The sequence below is a fragment of the Octopus sinensis genome, linkage group LG7 (genome assembly GCF_006345805.1).
Source record: "Octopus sinensis linkage group LG7, ASM634580v1, whole genome shotgun sequence".
Taxonomy (NCBI): domain Eukaryota; kingdom Metazoa; phylum Mollusca; class Cephalopoda; order Octopoda; family Octopodidae; genus Octopus; species Octopus sinensis.
Window position 1 is genome coordinate 100,786,530 of NC_043003.1, and position 20,000 is coordinate 100,806,529.

The window sequence follows — 20,000 nt, forward strand, 5'->3', positions numbered from 1 at the left end:
GCTGAAAAGTTCCTGGCTTTGGATAAAAGAAAAGCTGTAGGATCAGTTGATCATGAGTTTACCCAACATATTCCCCTCTCAGATTCACACACTTATTGCAGTTGTCTTTCAGTTTTTCTATGGCTTGTAAAAAGAACTCAGAAGGTTGGGCCTCTAACCAGGCCTATGTAATAGCAATCACTTCCAAATCTGAGTGAAATTTAATTCCCTTAAGATGTTTCTTAAGTTGTGGAAAGAGGTGATAGTTGGAGGGGGCCAAGTCATAAAAGTAAGTTAGATGGTCTACAAATTCAAAGCCAAAGTCGCTTATTTTTCTTAGAGTTTTGTGTGCTGGTGCATTGTCCTGAAAAAACAGGACACCATGGCTCAGCTTTCCATGGTGTTTCTGCTTCAAAGCTTCATGCAATTCATCCAAGAGAGACTTATAGTATTCTGTGTTGATGGTGTGGCCTTTTGGCAACTCTTTGTCCCAAAACACTGAAGCCAAAATCTTTTCAGCTAACTTCCAGGTTTGAAAATGCTTGTGATGTATTGAACCTCTGTAGTGTCACTCCATTGATTGTTGGTTGGTCTGGGAACCATAATGATGGGGCTAAGGTTCGTCCATGGTGACTAAATGAGCCATAAAATTAACTTTCTTCACTGCAAACCAGTCCAAAAATTGATTTTGGTGTTGTCACTTATATGCTTCTGATCTGCGTTCAAGGTATTTCAACACCTATTTATGGAAAGCCTTTTCATGTCTGAATGATGTGGTCAATTCTTTTGAGAAATCCCCAGAGTCTCAGCTATGACTTTAGCTGAAATCCTGTGGCCCTTGAGAATCATGACAGGCACTGCATTGGTTTTGTACTCTGTGATTATGGAAGTTGGCTGTCCTGACCAGGTTTTATCTGTGACTTCGAAATGACCTCTTTGAAACCTTGACACCCTGACTTTCATTGTGGAGTAAGGTGGGCAGCCATCCTTCAAGACTTCTTTTGTCTTGGATTTCCACTGCTCCTTTGCCTTGCAAAAAGAGAAACTTCATGATCACCCATTCTTCAATTTTATAAAAATCCACTGTAGGAGCTGTTATCATGCATTAAATCTGCAGAAAAGAGAAGGATGTATTGGTAACAGCTCTACCTTTTCACAATACCTATAAAGCCAGGAACTTTTCAGCACTCCATATAAGTGTGTTTATTTACACTCATATTTATATTAAAACATATTTATATACATCTTTGTGTGTGAATGTATGTGTATGTGCAATCATGTTTGTTTACATTTCTTAAATCAATGAAATCTGTAAATTATGTTATTCTTTACTTAGAAAAGGAGGTAATATTTTGAAAATGAATGGGCTTAATATTCAATTTCATATATATGTGTGTGTGTGTGTAATTGATAAACTGAATACAATTTGTGATAAAAATTTGTAGTTTTATTTTAATTAAAACACAATCAAATTCACAGCAAAATATTTTACTAGTTCTCCTGCATTTATCAAACTTACTAATTATGGCTTATCTGGGATGTGGGAAGAGAAACATCAGGGTAATGTTTGGATTCTTCAGAAGCCATCATCATATTCTTGATTAGATAAAGAACTGAGTAAATGGAGTTCTTAGAAATAACACCTAATCCTGAACTAGCTGAAGTGTTAATAACCTTAAAAAATGCCAAGTCCAACCTGAGTCCATTTCTGGGTCTATTATGCAAAATTTCAGGCTTAATAATTAATATGATATTGACAGAGTCAATAGTAATATATTTATTATCAGTGCAGATAGGTTTTATATAAGTAATAAAGAATTATATTAAAAGAAAAACAATTTTATAGCATTATGAACTGAACCTTGAGCAATTTGTTTTATTAATCTTCTTATTTGGAAGAAATTTGTAACAAAAGAAATTATTAACATTTGTATATGATAAAAAAAATTTGATATTTGTTTACACACACAGAACCCGGATGTTTCATTCCCCACGTCCCAGATAAGCCATAATTATTAAGTTTTCATCAGTGAGAGCAATTCATCTGGCAATTCAACAGATTCATCAACTTCAAGCATAGAAAACTAAAATCACAGTGCATAGGATAACTCTTCCATACAGCCAACACACAAAATAGTAAACCACAAATAGAGATACCTGGCCTTACTTGGGAATAAGATGGCATAGTTTTTTCTTTGTTTTATTTGTTTCAGTCATTTGACCATGGCCATGCTAGAGCACTGCCTTTGGTTGAACAAGTCGACCACAGGGTTTATTCTTTGTAAGCCTAGTACTTATTCTATCAGTGTCTTTTGCCAAACTGCTATGTTATGGGAATGCAAACACAGCAACATTGGTTATCAAGCAATGGTGTGGGTACAAACACACACACACACACACAAATATACACATATATACGACAGTCTTCTTTCAGTTTCTCTGTACAAAATCCACTCACAAGGCTTTGGTCAGTCTGAGACTATTATATAATCGTTATCATCTTTCCATGCTAGCATGGGTTTGACGGTTTGACTGAGGGCTGGCAAACCAGATGGCTTCACCAGGCTCCAATCTTGATCTGGCAGAGTTTCTACAGCTGGATGCCCTTCCTAACGCCAACCACTCCAAGAGTGTAGCGAGTGCTTCTACATGCCACCAGCATGGGGGCCAGTTAGGTGGTACTGGCAATGACCTCGCTTGAACCTTTTTACACATGCCACCGGCACAGCTGCCAGTAAGGCTATGCTGGTAACGATCATGCTCGAATGTTGCCCTTTTACATGTCACCGGCACGGAAGCCAGTTAGCCGCTCTGGAAACGATCACGCTCAGATGGTGCTTTTAGCACCCTACTTGTACGGGGCACAAGTGCCAGTAAGGCGATGCTAGTAACGATCACACTCGATTGGTGCCTTTTATATGTCACTGGCACGGAAGCCGGTTAGCCGCTCTGTCAACGATCACACTCGTATGGTGCTCTTTGCACCCCGTTAGCACGGGTGCCAGTCATCGAATTTCATTTGCCTCAGGTTTTCGCAAGCGGAGTTTAGTGTCCAAAGAAGGAAAAGGTACGCATAAGTCGGCTGGTTACGCCCCTGGCATATGCCACAAGGTTATGGTCTCATTTGGCTTGCCGGGTCTTCTCAAGCGCAGCATATTTCCAAAGGTCTCGGTCATTAGTCATTTCCTTGGTGAGGCCTAAAGTTCGAAGGTCGTGCTTCACCACTTCATCCCAGGTCTTCCTGGGTCTACCTCTTCCACAGATTCCCTCAACTGCTAGGGTGTGGCACTTTTTCACACAGCTATCCTCATCCATTCTCGCCACATGGCCATACCAATGCAGTTGTCTCTCTTGCACACCACATCTGATGCTTCTTAGGTCCAACTTTTCTCTCAAATATGCACACTGACATTACACACCCATTGGAGCATACTGGCTTCATTCCTTGCAAGCTTACGCATGTCCTCAGCAGTCACAGCCCATGTTTCACTGTCATGTAGCATGGCTGTTCGTACACATGTGTCATACAGTCTACCTTTTACTCTGAGCGAGAGGCCCTTTGTCACCAGCAGAGGTAAAAGCTCTCTGAACTTTGCCCAAGCTATTCTTATTCTAGCAGCTACACTTTCAGTGCACCCACCCCTGCTACTGACTTGGTCACCTAGGTAACGGAAACTATCAACTACTTCTAGTTTTTCTCCCTGGAATGTGGCGGAAGTTGTTCTCTGCGCATTTTCAGTGTTTATTGCTCCCGAGCATCTGCCACATACAAAAACTATCTTCCCAGTTAGCCTTCCTTTGATATTACTGCACCTCTTATGTGTCCATAGCTTACACTGGGTACATCTTATAGACACACACATACACCAATATATCCATACATACACACACACACACACACACATATATATATATATATATATATATATATATATAAAACAAAAAGAATGAAATGAAAAAGTGTCCAATATTTTTTTTTTCAGGATCGTCTAAAATCAGCAAAGCTTTACAAGTGTAAAAAACCTCAGGCTTCCACTACAAATGGCATTGGTGCTGTTAAAAAACCAAAGACATTTGTTCCTGGTGCTAAACTATCAACAGAAAAAAGATCAGCAGCTGCATCCATGGTTGGTTCAAGTCTACCTGCTGGATCTTCAAAAGAAGAAATTGAAGCCATTAAGGTACTCTTAACTTGTTGATTATGTTAGATAATGAATGTGGTTTCTTGTACTTCAGGTCACTAATTCTTATTTTAATGTTAGTGGTTCATATTCTGTTCCCATGCAAAACAGCTGTTGGCTCCATTAACTCTGTAGGTACCACAGCTATTGGGTCCACAGTGTAGGTACAAAGTGGTGCTGTCATTCATTGAAACAAGTCACAGCACTGCAACTGTACACTTGACAAGTGATTTGTTGGTTTTCTTAACTGAATTTATGTCCTTCTGCAGACAACTGGTTTCTTATCCTTTAAACCAAAATAAAGAGTTAGTTGTAGACTAAGTATATGTGAAATGATAGTACTCTTATTTTATTATTTTTGTATCTTTATTAATTTTTTGCTGCTGCTTTCAACTGCTTTATATGATTTAGCTGATATGAAGCTGAGATTAAACTTCTGATTAATGATTTCACAATCTCTGAAGCTGAATTTTCTGGAGTTGTTTCACTGTCATCAATCTTCCTAATGTCAAATGAGTATTTGAAGTAACTACTGCAAATTTACAAAATGCTAAATATGCAATATTTTCGCTTATTACAAGCAGTAGTGACAATGTCTCCTCATAGTACCTATTTATAGCTAAGTGGATTCAGCTATGGAAAGCTAAAGATCTTAACTATATATATTTATGACATTAAGCTCTGCAGTAGCCAAGTCTTTTAAGTAATAATATTTTATCATTTTGCTTTTATTATTTTTCTGTGATGCATAGAAGAGAAAAAGGGTTTTTTTTTCTGTAAGGTATATTTTAAATTTCTTTCCTCAAGAAAACAGTGGTACAAAACAATAAATTTTAGACACAACTCAATGTTGCATGGCTGGGAAAGGCGTTATTTCTCTTTCTTCATTTTCTTCATTTTCAACTAAGCAACCAACACTATTTTACTTTTTCCTTCATTAAATTACTTTATTTCCCTCTTGGTTTGGTATTGCAATATTTTAGCTATTACCAATAGATTATTAAATATTGTAGACATTATTTTTAATCACTGAACAATTAAGCATGCTCATCATCATTTAGCATCCACTTTTCTATGCTTGCATGGATCAGATGGAATTTGTTGAGGCAAATTTTTTACAATCAAATGCCCTTCCTGTTACCATCTCTCACCTCTTTCCAAGCAAGGTAATATTTCCCTGTGACAGCATAGAAAGAAGACTGGGAATAAACGACCTTACTTGTTTACAACAATCACATGTCCTCAAGACAAAGGTACCCACAAATGCACACACACACACATGACTGCCTTTTACATTCCATTTACCAGATCCACTCACAAAGCTTTGGTCAGTCTGAGACTGCAGTAGAAGACACTTGCCCAAAGTGATGCACAATAGGATTGAATCCAAGACCATGTGGTTGGGAAGCAAACTTCTTAACTCTGCAGCCACTTTTAAAGACAATTTAAGATGATTTAAGGAAGCTTTATATTATTAATATAGTGGTTATTATTTTTTTTAATACTCAAAGTTTTAATTTCATTTCCTTTTATCTATTTCTTTTTGTTTGTTTTCTGTTTGTACTCCATCATGTTCCTCAACACCAATTATTCAACTATGAAAAAAAAAAAGAATCCCCTGTTTTGTCCTGAGGCATAGCAAATAGCAATATTTAAATCTGAAATCATGGCAACTGTAATATAATAATTTCTGATAATAGTTTTGAAAAATATATTTTTGTCAATTTTTTTTTCAGGTGCCTCAGTATGTATTTATTTGCTCATATCTTTAATATTAATTTTCAAATTTTCTTTTGATCTACAGAAAGCAATATCAATGGCAAAGACTTTGCAGGAAGTGGAACGCTTGAACCAGATGCTACGGTCTGGACACATTCCTGGCTTTGAAATTAAAGGAAGTGAGGATTATTTAAAAAAAATTTTTTTGTTTACTTTTTTATTACCAGTAGAATGTATGTTTATTTTTCTATGTTAAGAAAATTTCTTTATAACTCTGATCACTCAATTCTGAAGAAAGAACAAATTTGCTCATAGCTGGGAACTTTATCAAAATAGTAAATGTTGTAAGATGGTTCAATCAAACAGAGTACAACCCAATTAACAATAGTGTGTTGATTGAGTGGGCCCTTTTCCTAAATCTTAACATTTTGAATCTACATTTTCTTACCATGTCTTACGCACACACATACATATATACATGCACAAGCATGGCTGTTTGGTTAAGAAGTGTGCTTCCCAGCCATGTCATTTTAGGTTCAGTCCCACTGTCTGGCATCTTGGATGTCTTCTGCAATAGTCCCAAGCTGACCCAAGTCTCGTGATTGGATTCAGTTGGCAAAAACTGAAAGAAACTACTGAAAGAAACTACTTTGTGTGTGTGTGTGTGTTTGCGTATTCTAATTTTGACATTACATGGTAGTTGTAAAACAAGTGTTTATATCATACAATCATCGTCATTCATTTTCAATCTTCCATGAAAACATTTCTGGCCCTGAGGAAATATTTACCTTGCTTGGAAACAACTGAGAGACAGCAACATCAAAAATCTACCTCAGTAAATTCCATCTGAGCCATCTGGAAAAGTGATCATTAAAATGGTGATGGGTGATAGAGCCACATATGCACATATAATGTCATCATCATTTTATGCCTACTTTCCATGCTTGCATATGTCAGATAGGTCATCACTGTCTAAGTTTCCTATCCAGAGGACAGATTAGAGGATCATTTTTCACTCGTATGTTACTTTTTGGTACAGTTTATACTGCTAGATCCCCCTCCTGTTGCCAGCCTTGTACAGGGTGTCGTGGATGTATTTTATTGTAGCACTTGCACTAGACAGGTTGTCATATCTTTGACACTGATAGTCATAGACATGACTCTAGCATGCAGAAGTGGTATTCTGGGATGCTAGACAGTGTATCAGAGAGAACCTAGATGTTGTGGTTGAGTACTTTGTACATACAGATAATGGTTTGCTTGCACTTACTGATTCTAAGAAGAAAGAGGCATGGAAGTGTCGCTATGAAAGGTTGCTAAATGTGGGGAGAAGGAGAATCTTCCTAATATGGGCCAGCCATCAGAATTGACAGTAGTTTGATTGGTAGAGCAGTTAAAGATATGAAAACAAAAAAAAAAGCTAATGCTCCATTGGGAATTACTGCTAAGATACTTAAAATATTTGATGGAGTAGGATACAGTCTGGTTGCCTGTATAGTTTAATCAGGTAATTCAGGAAAGTGTCATTCCTAATGATTTGTGTAGCAGTTTTATAGTCAGCTGCTACAAGAGTAAAGAAGATGCCTTAGAAGTAATTAGAGACATCAAATTACTGGATCAGGTCATGAAAGTTACAGAGAGTTATAACCTAATTAATTAGAAATAGAGTAGATGAGATACAGTTTGATTTTGTGTTGAGTAGAAGTACTACTGATGATATCTTCTTAGACAACTGCAGAAGTATTATACTTGACATTTGTTGACTTGGAAGAAGCCTTTGGCAGAGTGTTTTGCTCTGTGAAATGGTGGTCTCTGAGGAAGCCAAGTATAGATGGATGACTTGTGGAAGTTGCGCAAGTCACATACAGGGCTGCTGTCAGTAAAGTGATAGTTAACCAGGAGTACAGTGATGAATTTAATGTACAGGTAGGCGTTCACCAGGACTCAGTTCTCAGTCTCATCCTATTCATCATTGTCTTCCAAGGCCATAACAGTCAAATTCAAGACCTGCTGTCCTGGGAACTGCTATGTACTGTTGGTCTCACTCTCATAGTAGAAAAGAAATTGCAGGCGTAAAAGCAAAACCTGGAATCATTGTCTTAAAGTTAACTTAGCAAACACCGAAGTTCTAATAAGCAAGAAAACAAGCAGGACCCTACCTACCTCAGATAAATGGCTCTACTTGATATGTAGGAAAGGTGTAGGCAGTAATTCCACATGCTGTACCCAGTGCAAGCTATGAGCACACTAGATGTGCTGTGAAATTACTGAAAGGTTGTAAGAGAAAACTGTTTTTGTGGAAGATGCACATGTACCATAGAGTTTGAGGTCACATGGGAAATTGATTCTCTCAAATCCCTAGATTGATAGTTTCTGTTAGCTAGGTGACCTAATTAGCTACCGAGGAGGATGTTCTGAAAATGTAGTCACTAGAATAAGAATAGAATGGAGAAAGTTCAGAGCCGTTACTTCTATTAGCAATGAAAAATTTCTCCCTTTTCAAGAGGAAGGCAGATTGTATGATGCTTGTGTACATTACAACTATGTGACATAGTAGTGAGATGTGGGCTCAGAATACTGATGACATGAAAGATTAGAGAATAAAGCTTAGTAGTGAGAATTTTTTTTTTCCTTTCTCTTTTTTCCCTGTTCTTTTGTGTTGTAAGTTTCGTGGCACAAAAAAACCCCACTCAGTACCCTCTGTAAGAAGAGCATCCATCATAGAAAGCATGCCAAAGATGACTTTGGAGCTCAACACAGCCCTGCAAATTGCAGATTCCCTGTTAAACTGTCTTACTCATGCCAGCATGGAAAGTGGATGTTGAATGATGTTGATGATCCATCAGCTGCTTTACAGAGAGTACTGGATACATTTTATTATGATGCCTTCCATAATCAGCTAGTATAAGTTGATAATGTTAACTAAAATTACAAAAGATTGCACTAAGCAACAAGAGTGCTAGAGATTTGTTGTTCATCCCATATAACCATGGGATTACAATCGAAGGAATTAGGAGGCCACATGGGAAATTGATTCTCTCAAATCCCTAGATTGATAGTTTCTGTTAGCTAGGTGACCTAATTAGCTACCGAGGAGGATGTTGTGAAAATGTAGTCACTAGAATAAGAATAGAATGGAGAAAGTTCAGAGAGCCGTTACTTCTATTAGCAATTGGGACTAGTTAAAGTCATAGAAATTCTCTGACAACCACTTCTGACATTGTTTTCAGTGTTGTGCAATTGGTCTTATCATCTGAGAAGAATCAGATCATCCCCAGCTCAACAGGCTACCTCAGTTTGTTCAGGAGCTTCTTTGCCTTCATCAAGTGGTTCTCCTTGGCCTTAACTGACAGAATGTGTCCCTTGCACTTTTTATATGAGTGGTAGCAAAGGTCCTCATTCAGGGCCAATTTCATGGTAGCTATTACAAGACCCATCTCTCTCGCTAAAGCCTGGATCTTCCACCACCTAGTCCCACAGTTGTTGGATGAATCCTGGCTTGCAAACACAGTTCGAACTCCTGCTGGTCATAGCTTCATGGTGTCAGCATTTTGATACCCATTGTAAATCATCTTAATGAGGTAACTTTTTTCCAATATTCAGATGGCTGCCAATCCTTTGTGCCAGCTATCTTTTTCTCAACTGCAATTTTAATTTTTATGTTCTCCAATGTTGTTAGCTGTTTGTTTACCACACATCAAGCTGTTCTTGAAAAAAGGAGATAACAATTGTCAAATTTAGCCCTAACACTCTATATGTTTATATTAGTGTGGGGCTAAAAACTACATTCAAACAAAAACACTTGATTGTGTTCATGTCCGACTGATGTATCTCCCTCACTCTACTGTCCAGTTTGTATTTAAATACTAAGGTTGATGTTATTACAATTTGTGGCCTAATCTGACAACCAATAGATGATTAAAAGACAAGCTTCATGTGATATATATTTTAGGATTTCATGTTGTGTGCATATGTGTATAATTATATCTCCATGTGCATCATCATTATCACTATTTGACATCTGTCTCCCATGCTGGTGTGGTTTAGATGGTTCAACATGATCCAACAAGCCAGTTTCTATGGCTGGGTGCTCTTCCTTAAACTGCTTTACAAAGTGTACTGGGTGGTTTTTTCCTGACACCATCATGAGTAAATGTTACCAACTAACTCAACTGAATGGGGTTGTAGTAGAGAGGGAGATGACTTTATGTCAGGTGTTGAGAGGGTATGATTGAAGGAGGAGATACATTGCTATCTCACATTATATAAGGGCAAAAAGAAGTAGCTAATAAGAAGACGATGATGGTAACAAGATGTCTGTATACTCAAGGTGAGAATAAGAGAAAATACAAACAGGATTGGGAAAAGTAGGTGGGTAAATTGAACAGAGTATGAAAAGAGAGTGTTGGTGTTAGTGTAGAGATGAATGCAATGCACGGAACAAAAGTGGATGTGTAGTCAGTGGAAAATTTCAGTATGATGAGGGGAAGAGAAAGAAATAGGAAGGAGGAGTGATAAGTGGTGGTTCAGGAAGGATGGAAAGTAGCAGTATAATAAACTTGTAGATAGATCAAAAACTAGGGAGATGTACAGTGACTGAGCAGGATGTCAGAGGTATGTAGGAGGGGTTAAAGTGAGTGAGGGACAAATGTAGGGAAAGTTATCAATAGCTGATAAGGGAGAGTGCTAAGGATGAGGTGTGGCAGTCCTAAGATTGGCTCAGGAGAGGGAGAGATAACTGGGGCATAGAAAGGGATGACCAGATAAATTGGAAAGGTATGATATTGAAAATGATGGATGGATTTTAAAAGGAAGTAGTTTCAAGGAGGAAGAGATGTAACTGGAGCACAAAGTAGTAGTGAAATGCTTGCAGATTTTGCTCATGATTGCAGCAACTGAATACTGTTGTAGTTAGAAGATCAATTTCCACTATTACATACCATGTCTTTCTGGCTCTTCTTATCCATATGCATCACATAACCATACCAGTACATTCAACATTATATAAAAATCAATGTGCGTGTGCATATATTTATAATGTATATATGTTTCTTTGTAGGGCCAGAAGAGGATGCAGAAGAGGAAGAAGTTAGCGGAAAGGAGAGTTTGCCACGAGAAACTTTGCGGAAAGATATACATCAGAAAGAGCAAAACCGAAAAAGGGAGCACCAAGATGATGATAGGTGGCAGGAAAGTGAAGCAAAAAGAAAGAAAGAAAATCAAGACAAACAAGTGCAGCAACAAAAGACCCAACGTAAACAGGATCTTGAACAAGAACGTAAACAACAAGAATTAGAACGCAAAAAAGAGTTTGAACGTAAGAAAGAAATTGAAAAACAAAAGGAGCTTGATAAACAGATGGAACTTGAAAAACAGAAAGAAGTTGATCGACAAAAGGAACGTCAGAAAGAGATAGAGAGGCAGAGGGATTTAGAAAGACAAAAAGAGGTAGAGAAGCAGAAGGAATTAGAAAGACAAAAAGAGATAGAGAGGCAGAAAGAATTAGAAAGACAAAAAGAGTTCGAGAGGAAGAAGGAAATTGAACGCCAGCAAAAATTAGAACAACAGGCAGAGCGAGAGCACCAACAAGAGTTAGAACGACAAGCAGAGCTAAAGCGCCAACACGAGTTAGAACAACAGGCAGAGTTTGAACGCCAACAAGAACTGGAACGTCAACAGGAAGAGCTAGAGCACCAACAGGAACTGGAACAACAGGCAGAGCTGAAGTGCCAAGAGTTAGAACGACAACAGGCAGAGCTAAAGCGCCAAGAGTTAGAACAACAACAGGCAGAGTTGGAGCGCCAACAAGAGCTGGAACGACAACAGGCAGAGTTGGAGCGCCAACAAGAGCTGGAACGACAACAGGCAGAGTTGGAGCGCCAACAAGAGCTGGAACGACAACAGGCAGAGATGGAGCGCCAACAAGAGCTGGAACGACAACAGGCAGAGATGGAGCGCCAACAAGAGCTGGAGCGACAACAGGCAGAGTTGGAGCGCCAACAAGAGCTGGAACGACAACAGGCAGAGTTGGAGCGCCAACAAGAGCTGGAACGACAACAGGCAGAGTTGGAGCGCCAACAAGAGCTGGAACGACAACAGGCAGAGATGGAGCGCCAACAAGAGCTGGAACGACAACAGGCAGAGCTGGAGCGCCAACAAGAGCTGGAACGACAACAGGCAGAGTTGGAGCGCCAACAAGAGCTGGAACGACAACAGGCAGAGTTGGAGCGCCAACAAGAGCTGGAACGACAACAGGCAGAGTTGGAGCGCCAACAAGAGCTGGAACGACAACAGGCAGAGTTGGAGCGCCAACAAGAGCTGGAACGACAACAGGCAGAGTTGGAGCGCCAACAAGAGCTGGAACGACAACAAGAACTGGAACGACAACAGGCAGAGTTGGAGCGCCAACAAGAGCTGGAGCGACAACAGGCAGAGTTGGAGCGCCAACAAGAGCTGGAACGACAACAAGAACTGGAACGACAACAGGCAGAGTTGGAGCGCCAACAAGAACTGGAACGACAACAGGCAGAGTTGGAGCGCCAACAAGAACTGGAACGACAACAGGCAGAGTTGGAGAGCCAACAAGAACTGGAACGACAACAGGCAGAGCTGGAGCATGAACAAGAGTTGATGTGTCAAATGAACCAGCAGAAACTTCTGCAATTGAAGCAGCAGCAGTTGGAACAGGAAGAACTGGAGCGACAGATGTTGGAACAACAGCAGCAACAAATGGTCATTGAAGCAGCTGCTGCAGCAGAGATTGAGGAAGAAGAAGAGGAAGATGAAGAGGAAGAGGGAGAAGTGGATGCTGGTGAAGAAGATGATGAAGAGCAAGCTGTTCCTTCTACTCCGCCTCTTCATCTACAGCATTCTGTGGGAGGAGACTCTGCCAAATCTGGTGAGGAAGAAGAAGAGGAGGATGATGACGACGAAGAAGAAGAAGAAGAAGAAGAGGAGGAGGAGGAGGAGGAGGAGGAGGGTGAAGTAGAGACTGTTGAAATAGAGGATGATGAAGATAGCCAAGATGTCAAAGTAGAAGTTGAAGATGAAGAGGAAGAAGGAGATGCAGGAGAAGAGGTGGAAGTAGAGGAGGAAGTTGAAGTAGAAGACGATGAGGAAGTGGAGGAAGAGGAGGAGGAAGAGGAGGAGGAAGAGGAGGAGGAGGAAGAAGAAGAGGAGGAAGAAGAAGAAGAGGAGGAGGAGGAAGAAGAAGAAGAAGAAGAGAGGAGTTAGAGGAGGAGGAAGAAGAAGAAGAGGACGATGAAGAAGATGAAGAAATGGAATGTGAAGATGCTGATGAGAGTGATTAGTTGTTTGAAGTATTGTACAAGTGTGTGTATGTATGTATATATGTATGTGAGAGAGAGAGAGAGTACAGGTATGTAAATATATTTCTCTAAGAAGGTGTGTGTTTGTATATAACTGCTCCTCTGAGTGTGATCTTTTAGACTTTATTGAATGTTTTCTCAGAACCTCTCTTCTCATTGTTTAACTTCATCATCACATCATTGTAATTAAATCATTTTTATTATTTTCTTCATCAGTTTTTTTTTTTTAGGACAAAATAATTGGTGCATAATTTAAGAAGAATGCCAATTTGTTACCTCTGAATATATGGTATGCTGTTAAATGGGAAAATAGCTAAGAAAATGAAAAGCCCTGTTTTTCTCTTTTAGAACTAAATGAATCACTTATAGTAGTTTAATTGGTGATACTTCTACTTAGGGTGCACTCTGCAAGCCTTTCTTCGTTCAACTTTTGAAGATGTGCCAGTTCATGCATTACTTGCACTAGGCTGTCTTTCTGTCCAATGAAAGACTTCTCATTTACTTAATTCACTGCCAAAATCCAGAAGTTGAGCTCTGTCAGTGTGGGCTCTTTGTAGAGACATCATTTTCAGTGTCCCTGTATACATACACAAGCATTCCCACAAATATTTGTATACATCCATGTATTTTTATAGTTAACTTGTTAAGAAGCAAGTTCGATCCTTTATTCACAATTTCTTGTTGATGTAACAACATTAAACGTACAACATGAATAGGTCTTTGTATTTGATCTCAGTTAATTGTTCTATTTATTTCTTCTTTAATTTGTTTTCCTTTAATTTATCCAACAGCAAGTCATATTGGAACCAAGAACTGGTGGATCTATTGAATTCAGCTCTTCATCATTTTTACTGGTTCCAACATGTGTGTGCGTGTAATTATTTCTGTTCCAGTTCTTTTTCAGGCAGTTTTCGTTGTTGTAAACAACAAATTGGCAGCTGATATCACACCAACTGGCTTCTTAGTCATGCAGTTACTGTGAAGTTTCAAACACCACTTTTAGAAAGTATTTTTTGTACAACTATGAGTGAATTTTATTTTCTCTCTGAATGGACAAACTGCTGCATCTGGAGATATGATAAGGCCACATATCAATCGGATATTGTTTTGCATAACAAAGCCATGCCTGATAAGGCTATGATACTACACTTGATTGGTTAAAACATATATTTATATATATATATATATATATATATATATATATATATGCTAAAAAGTAAATAAATAAAAATTGAGATTTTATTTTTAGACTTCATTTCATACTTAGTTTAAAATGTATGTGTGTGTATAAATGAGTATATCTCTACTGTGATTTTACACAGGTGTCTGAATTACTAGTAGTGATCCACAATGGTAAGAGTAAAGCCTAAATAGGAATAAAGAATGGAGGTAGATGTAGTTCTCTACTTGCTGTCTATTCATATATCTGTATGATAGCATTGCATGGATTTAATTATTGAGACACCTGTTCATGTCAACTCTGTGGTGTGTGTATATATAAATACACACACACAGTTGACATGAACAGGTGCCTCGGTAATTAAATATACAGAGGTTGAACAAAATAATGGAAGCACCGTAAAATTTCAAACAAATTTATTTTAATATGGGGTAGGACCGCCTTTTGCAGTAATTACAGCTTTAATTCTGCGAGATATGAACTCATACAAAATTTGAATTGTTTCCAAAGGAATTTTTGTCCATTCTTCAACTAAAACAGTCTCCAGTTCTTGTGATAATGGTAGAGGATATTGACTTCTTGCTTGTTTTTCTAAAATGCACCATAAATCTTGGGACTGTGGTAGCCAGATGTTCAACTTCACTAGAATGTTTCTCATGCCATTCAGTAACAACTTTAGCTGTGTGAATTGGTGCATTTTCATCCTGAAAGATTACGTTTCCCTCCGGAAACAGTTCCACAGCCATAGGATGAATTTGATCAAATAAAATGCTTAAATAGTCTTGGCTATTAATTCTGCCATGAAGGGAAACCATTGGGTCGGCAGATTTCCAAGATATAGACACCTTCCAAATCATCACAGATTCTCCATGTTCAACAAGTGGAAGAAGGCAGTCTGGGTCAAATGCTTCTTTTGGCTGTCTCCACACATATACTCAGCCAGTGGTCGGAAATAAGGTAAAAGATGACTCGTCCGAAAAAATAACATTCTTCCACTGCTCTAGGGATCAATTCTGTAGGTTTTTATTCCACTGTAAATGCTTTGCAACGTTTTTGAAACGAGCGGTTTTTTGATTGCAGCCCTCCCGTAAAATCTGGCTTTGTGCAACTCCTGGTGCATAGTTTTTGGGAGCTGTACTTTTGTGATCCTTTCTAGCAATTTGTGTAAGAGTCCGACAGTCACTATCTGAAAGTTTTGGTTTTCTTCCAGAGTTTCGTTTCGAAGAGGAGGTTTTTCCCTCTTTCTCAAAGGCTGCTGTTACTTTTGAGTCAGTACTTCTTGATACACCAAATATTTCGGCTGTTTACATTACACTAGTGTCTGCCGTACGAGCACCAATGACTTGACCTCTTTGAAAGTCCATAGATCTGTCATTTTAATTATCTTTTTCTGATGGTATCTGAAAAGAAACAGCAATTTTAGCAAGACATATTTCGATACCAAACTGCCCAAAGCCGCCCGAAAAAATTTTGGTTAATGTGACCAAACCGCCCAAACCCGCCCGAATTTACCTATTCATATTTAAATGAGAATATCAGAGCAAATCTCTTTAGTACATTCGTGAAAACATGTATTATATTTCGTAAACAGTTCAACTACAGTTTTGTACAACAATCGAAGTGTAATTTTAATTCCATGAATTTTGGGAGATTTTTTTCTGAAATTTGTTCCTATTGTGTTTTCAAAATTTGTTATTCTGACAAAAAGTGGATACGAATTTCATTATATCAAGCAGCGAGTCAGAATTCGAAGGATTTTCTACTGAAGACCTTCATAAATCTAACTCTATGACTGAAAAAAAAAAGCATGTGGTATTTGATAATGAATCTGATGTTTCATTTTCCGAAAGTGAAAACAGTGAATCCGAGATCTCCGACAGCGATAAAGAAAATGAATTGGCACCTGAATGGAGTGAAAATTTAAAAACTGTTTCTTTCGGTGATTTTTCTGAAGAAACTGGACCAAGCCACAGACTTTCCCAGAAGAGTAAAGCCTTAGACTATTTCTTTTCACTTTTTCAAATGAGCCCATTTGAAATCATTACGGCGGAAACGAACCGTTATGCTAAACGTAAACAAAGCGAAAGAAAGGATAGTTAGTGGTTTCCCACAACCTTAAATGAAATTAAGACTATTTTGCCATAAATATTATTATGGGTATCAGAAAGTTACCCAGAATAACAAATTCTATCGTAAAATTTTGTTGTATACCCAATTGAATATTAGCTAATAACCCATTTTCTATAGCGATGTTTGAACAAAATTTTTATAATTTTATATATTGTTGAATTTACCTGTATCTACCTGCAATTAGAGTCACTTTGTGACAAAAATTATAGTATAGAATTGGTTGAGAACATTTCATTAAATTATCTTCCAAAATTCACGTTAATATATTGATAAATAAAAAAGTTATTGTTGTTTAATGAAACCAGACTAAATTTATGATTACGTTAGAAATTAATTGAAACACATAAGGGGTGTATTTTGGTCAGAAATATAGTAACAAAAGGGTTAAGCAACACTAATAATAAATCAAAAAACATAAAAATAAATAAGCTTTTGACGGTTTTATAGATATTTCAAAATTATGATGCTAGGTGTTTCCATTATTTTGTCCAACTCCTGTATGTATGTATATATATAAAGAGATGTATGAAATGGCTACAAGTGTGTATTGAATACTTTAATGCTTGTGTCTTTATATATATATATATATATATATATATATATATATTATATATACACACACACACAAATGTACAAGTTTTTCATTTGGAGTATAAGAGTATAATATCTTCTGTACTGAGTCTTATGTTATTTTTTCTGTAAATGTTAATAATTACGGAGAAGATAATTTATTTCTTTTTTCTTATTCTGTATTTGGATCTTAATTACAAATATTAGTTTTAGGTGGAATTTCTTGCTGTGTTTAGGTTCATTTCATTTTTCCTGAGTTGATGAAAATGCCCTTATTTGGAGTGAAATCACTTTTGTATCAGTATTTAGTAGTTCACATAAAGATAAAAACTGGTTGTGCTGATTTAATGTTAACAACTAGCTTGATGTAGTAAAACAAACAACATATTCATGTTGTCTGTATCAACATGAAACCATTCAGAGAAACATAAAGGTGGATGTGGCAGATGTTGTGTCACGAGAAGGACATCTAGTAATATAAATATTTTCTTTAGTAAAATCCCATGAGTATCAGGTCAAAAACATTGTTCATTTTTGATAATCATGATATACTACTGAATTTATTTATTTCAGGGTTATATAATTGTCCATTTTATTTGCCCAGATTCTTAATTTATGAAGCCACAGTTAGTATTAGTGGATTAAATATTTTCCTGTATTTATGCTGTGAATTCAAATTCCATCCAAACCTTTTCATTTTTCTGATATAATACTGAAGCCAGTATAATTGATTATACCTGAAAGGGTGGCTGCAATCCACTGTCAAAGAGTAAACCCTCTCTCTGTCTTTCGTGTGTGTGTGTGTATGTATATGTATATATATTGGGTCATTCTATAATCTAAAAATATACTCTCCTTTATTTTCTACAATGCTCTTTCATCTGTCTGTTAGACTTGCAAGGCTTTCTTCCAAAATTTACTTGTTTGTGATGAAAAATACTCCTCCAGTACTGTTCTGACCTTGTCTACAGAATTCATAGTTTTTCCATCCAAATGATTTTAAAGAATGCAGAATAAATGATAATCAGATGGGGCAATGTCCAGCAAATATGGTGGGTGGGGCATCGTTTCCCATTCAAACTGCTCCAGCCTTGGAATGTCATCCTTGCTGTATGTGGCCGAGCATTATCCTGATGGAAGAACACCTTTTATTTTGAAAGCAAAGATGGTTGTTTATCTTCTTTGTGAGGTTTTGGTTTAAAAGTTCAAAGTGGACTAAACCTTTCATATCCCACCAAACATAACAACACCTGACGTGGGTGAAAACCTTTAGCCTGGGGTGCTGGTGTTTCTCCTTTCCCTAACGACTACCTTCGGCACTTGACATTTTTAGAGAGAACCCATTTCTTATCACCAGTCACTATTCAGTCCAAAAAAAGGTTCATTTGTGAGACGTGACAGCAAAGAACAGCACACATTCACTTGCTGTGCACAATTAGACTCAGAAAGTTTATTAGGAACCCATTGACCCAATTTACTGACTTTTCTGATTGCACATAGGTGTCGCTGAATGACCAAATCCAAGCTTCTCTGCTAGTTCCTCAAGTCACGATGGGATTTTGTTCCACCAGGGATTGCAGAACATCTTCGTCAAGCTCTATAGATCTTCCAGGATGTGGCTCGTCTTCTAGGCTGTGGTTTCCGGCTCAGAGTTGCTAGAACTGTAGTTGACACTGACTTACGCTTACTGTCCAATCCCCATGTACTGTATTGATATTCCTCACACTTTCTATTGTGTTGTTGCCTTTATTGAACTCATAAAGAAAAATATGCCGAATATGCTCCTTTGTCACTTCCATTATAGCTTTGAAAAAATAACTGTTAAAATCGAACGGCACTCTTCAAAACTTGCACTACAAATAAGTACAAGTTAAAATTACTACCAGCTTTTATAGCAAGTTGACGCAGGTCCTGTCTCCATCCAACTTTTCATACAATTGAAAAAGAAACACTTTATTTATGGGATGATCCAATAATGTGTGTATATATATATATATATATTTATACTCTTTTACTTGTTTCAGTCATTTCACTGTGGCTATGCTGGAGCACCACCTTTAGTCGAGCAAATTGACCCCAGGACTTATTCTTTGTAAGCCTAGTACTTCTATCGATCTCTTTGCCAAACGGGGACATAAACACACCAGCATCGGTTTGTCAAGCGATGTTGGGAGGACAAACACAGACACAGAAAGACACACACACATATATACATACATATATACGACGGGCTTCTTTCAGTTTCGGTCTTCCAAATCCACTCGGCCCGAGGCTATAGTAGAAGACACTTGCCCAAGGTGGGACTGAACCCGGAACCATGTGGTTGGTAAGCAGGCTACTTACCACACAGTCACTCCTGCGCCTAAATATATATATATATATATATATATATATACATACTAGCTGAGTTACCTGGCATTGCTCGTGTTCCATGCAATTGAAGAATTAGACTTTTCTGTTACATTTACTGGAATACCTGTTTCGAATTTCATCATCATTGCAGATGAGGGTTATTTCCCTCTTTACACACCCTAAAAAAATTATAATCGTGCCACATGTATCCCATACTACTGATTTTTATGCACATATTCCAAAATTCCAGTCTTATAGAACTTGTTAAAAGGATTTTGCTCCTGAAAAATGGAGGTCATGGAGCTCTAAAATATGAGAATTAAGGCCTCTATTAAGGGTGGGCATCTTAATGTCAACCAGAGAAGTTGAATTGTTGAGAATCTTTTTAACTTGGGTTTTATATCTATTGTTTGAATTTCCTTGAAATAGGAAATATATGTTCACTGGGTTTGTAAAAGAGAGCAAAGCTACATGAAACCAGAAGACGAATGATCACAATAAGCAGTCAGCTACAGTACCCTTGTCGTTACCACTCCCAATGTAGTATTCCTCACCATGTAA

The 20,000-nt window shown here is 37.7% G+C and overlaps 1 protein-coding gene across 1 annotated transcript; it reads left to right on the top strand.

Annotated features, from left to right (window-relative positions):
• Positions 1-3,962: 3,962 nt before the first annotated feature.
• On the top strand, positions 3,963-13,942 carry LOC115213804 (trichohyalin; the record flags this gene model as incomplete). Its single annotated transcript, XM_029782673.2, has 3 exons — positions 3,963-4,160; positions 5,965-6,058; positions 10,939-13,942. Coding segments are annotated over 3 exons (2,466 nt in total), but the record flags the coding sequence as incomplete, so codon positions are not given.
• Positions 13,943-20,000: the final 6,058 nt, after the last annotated feature.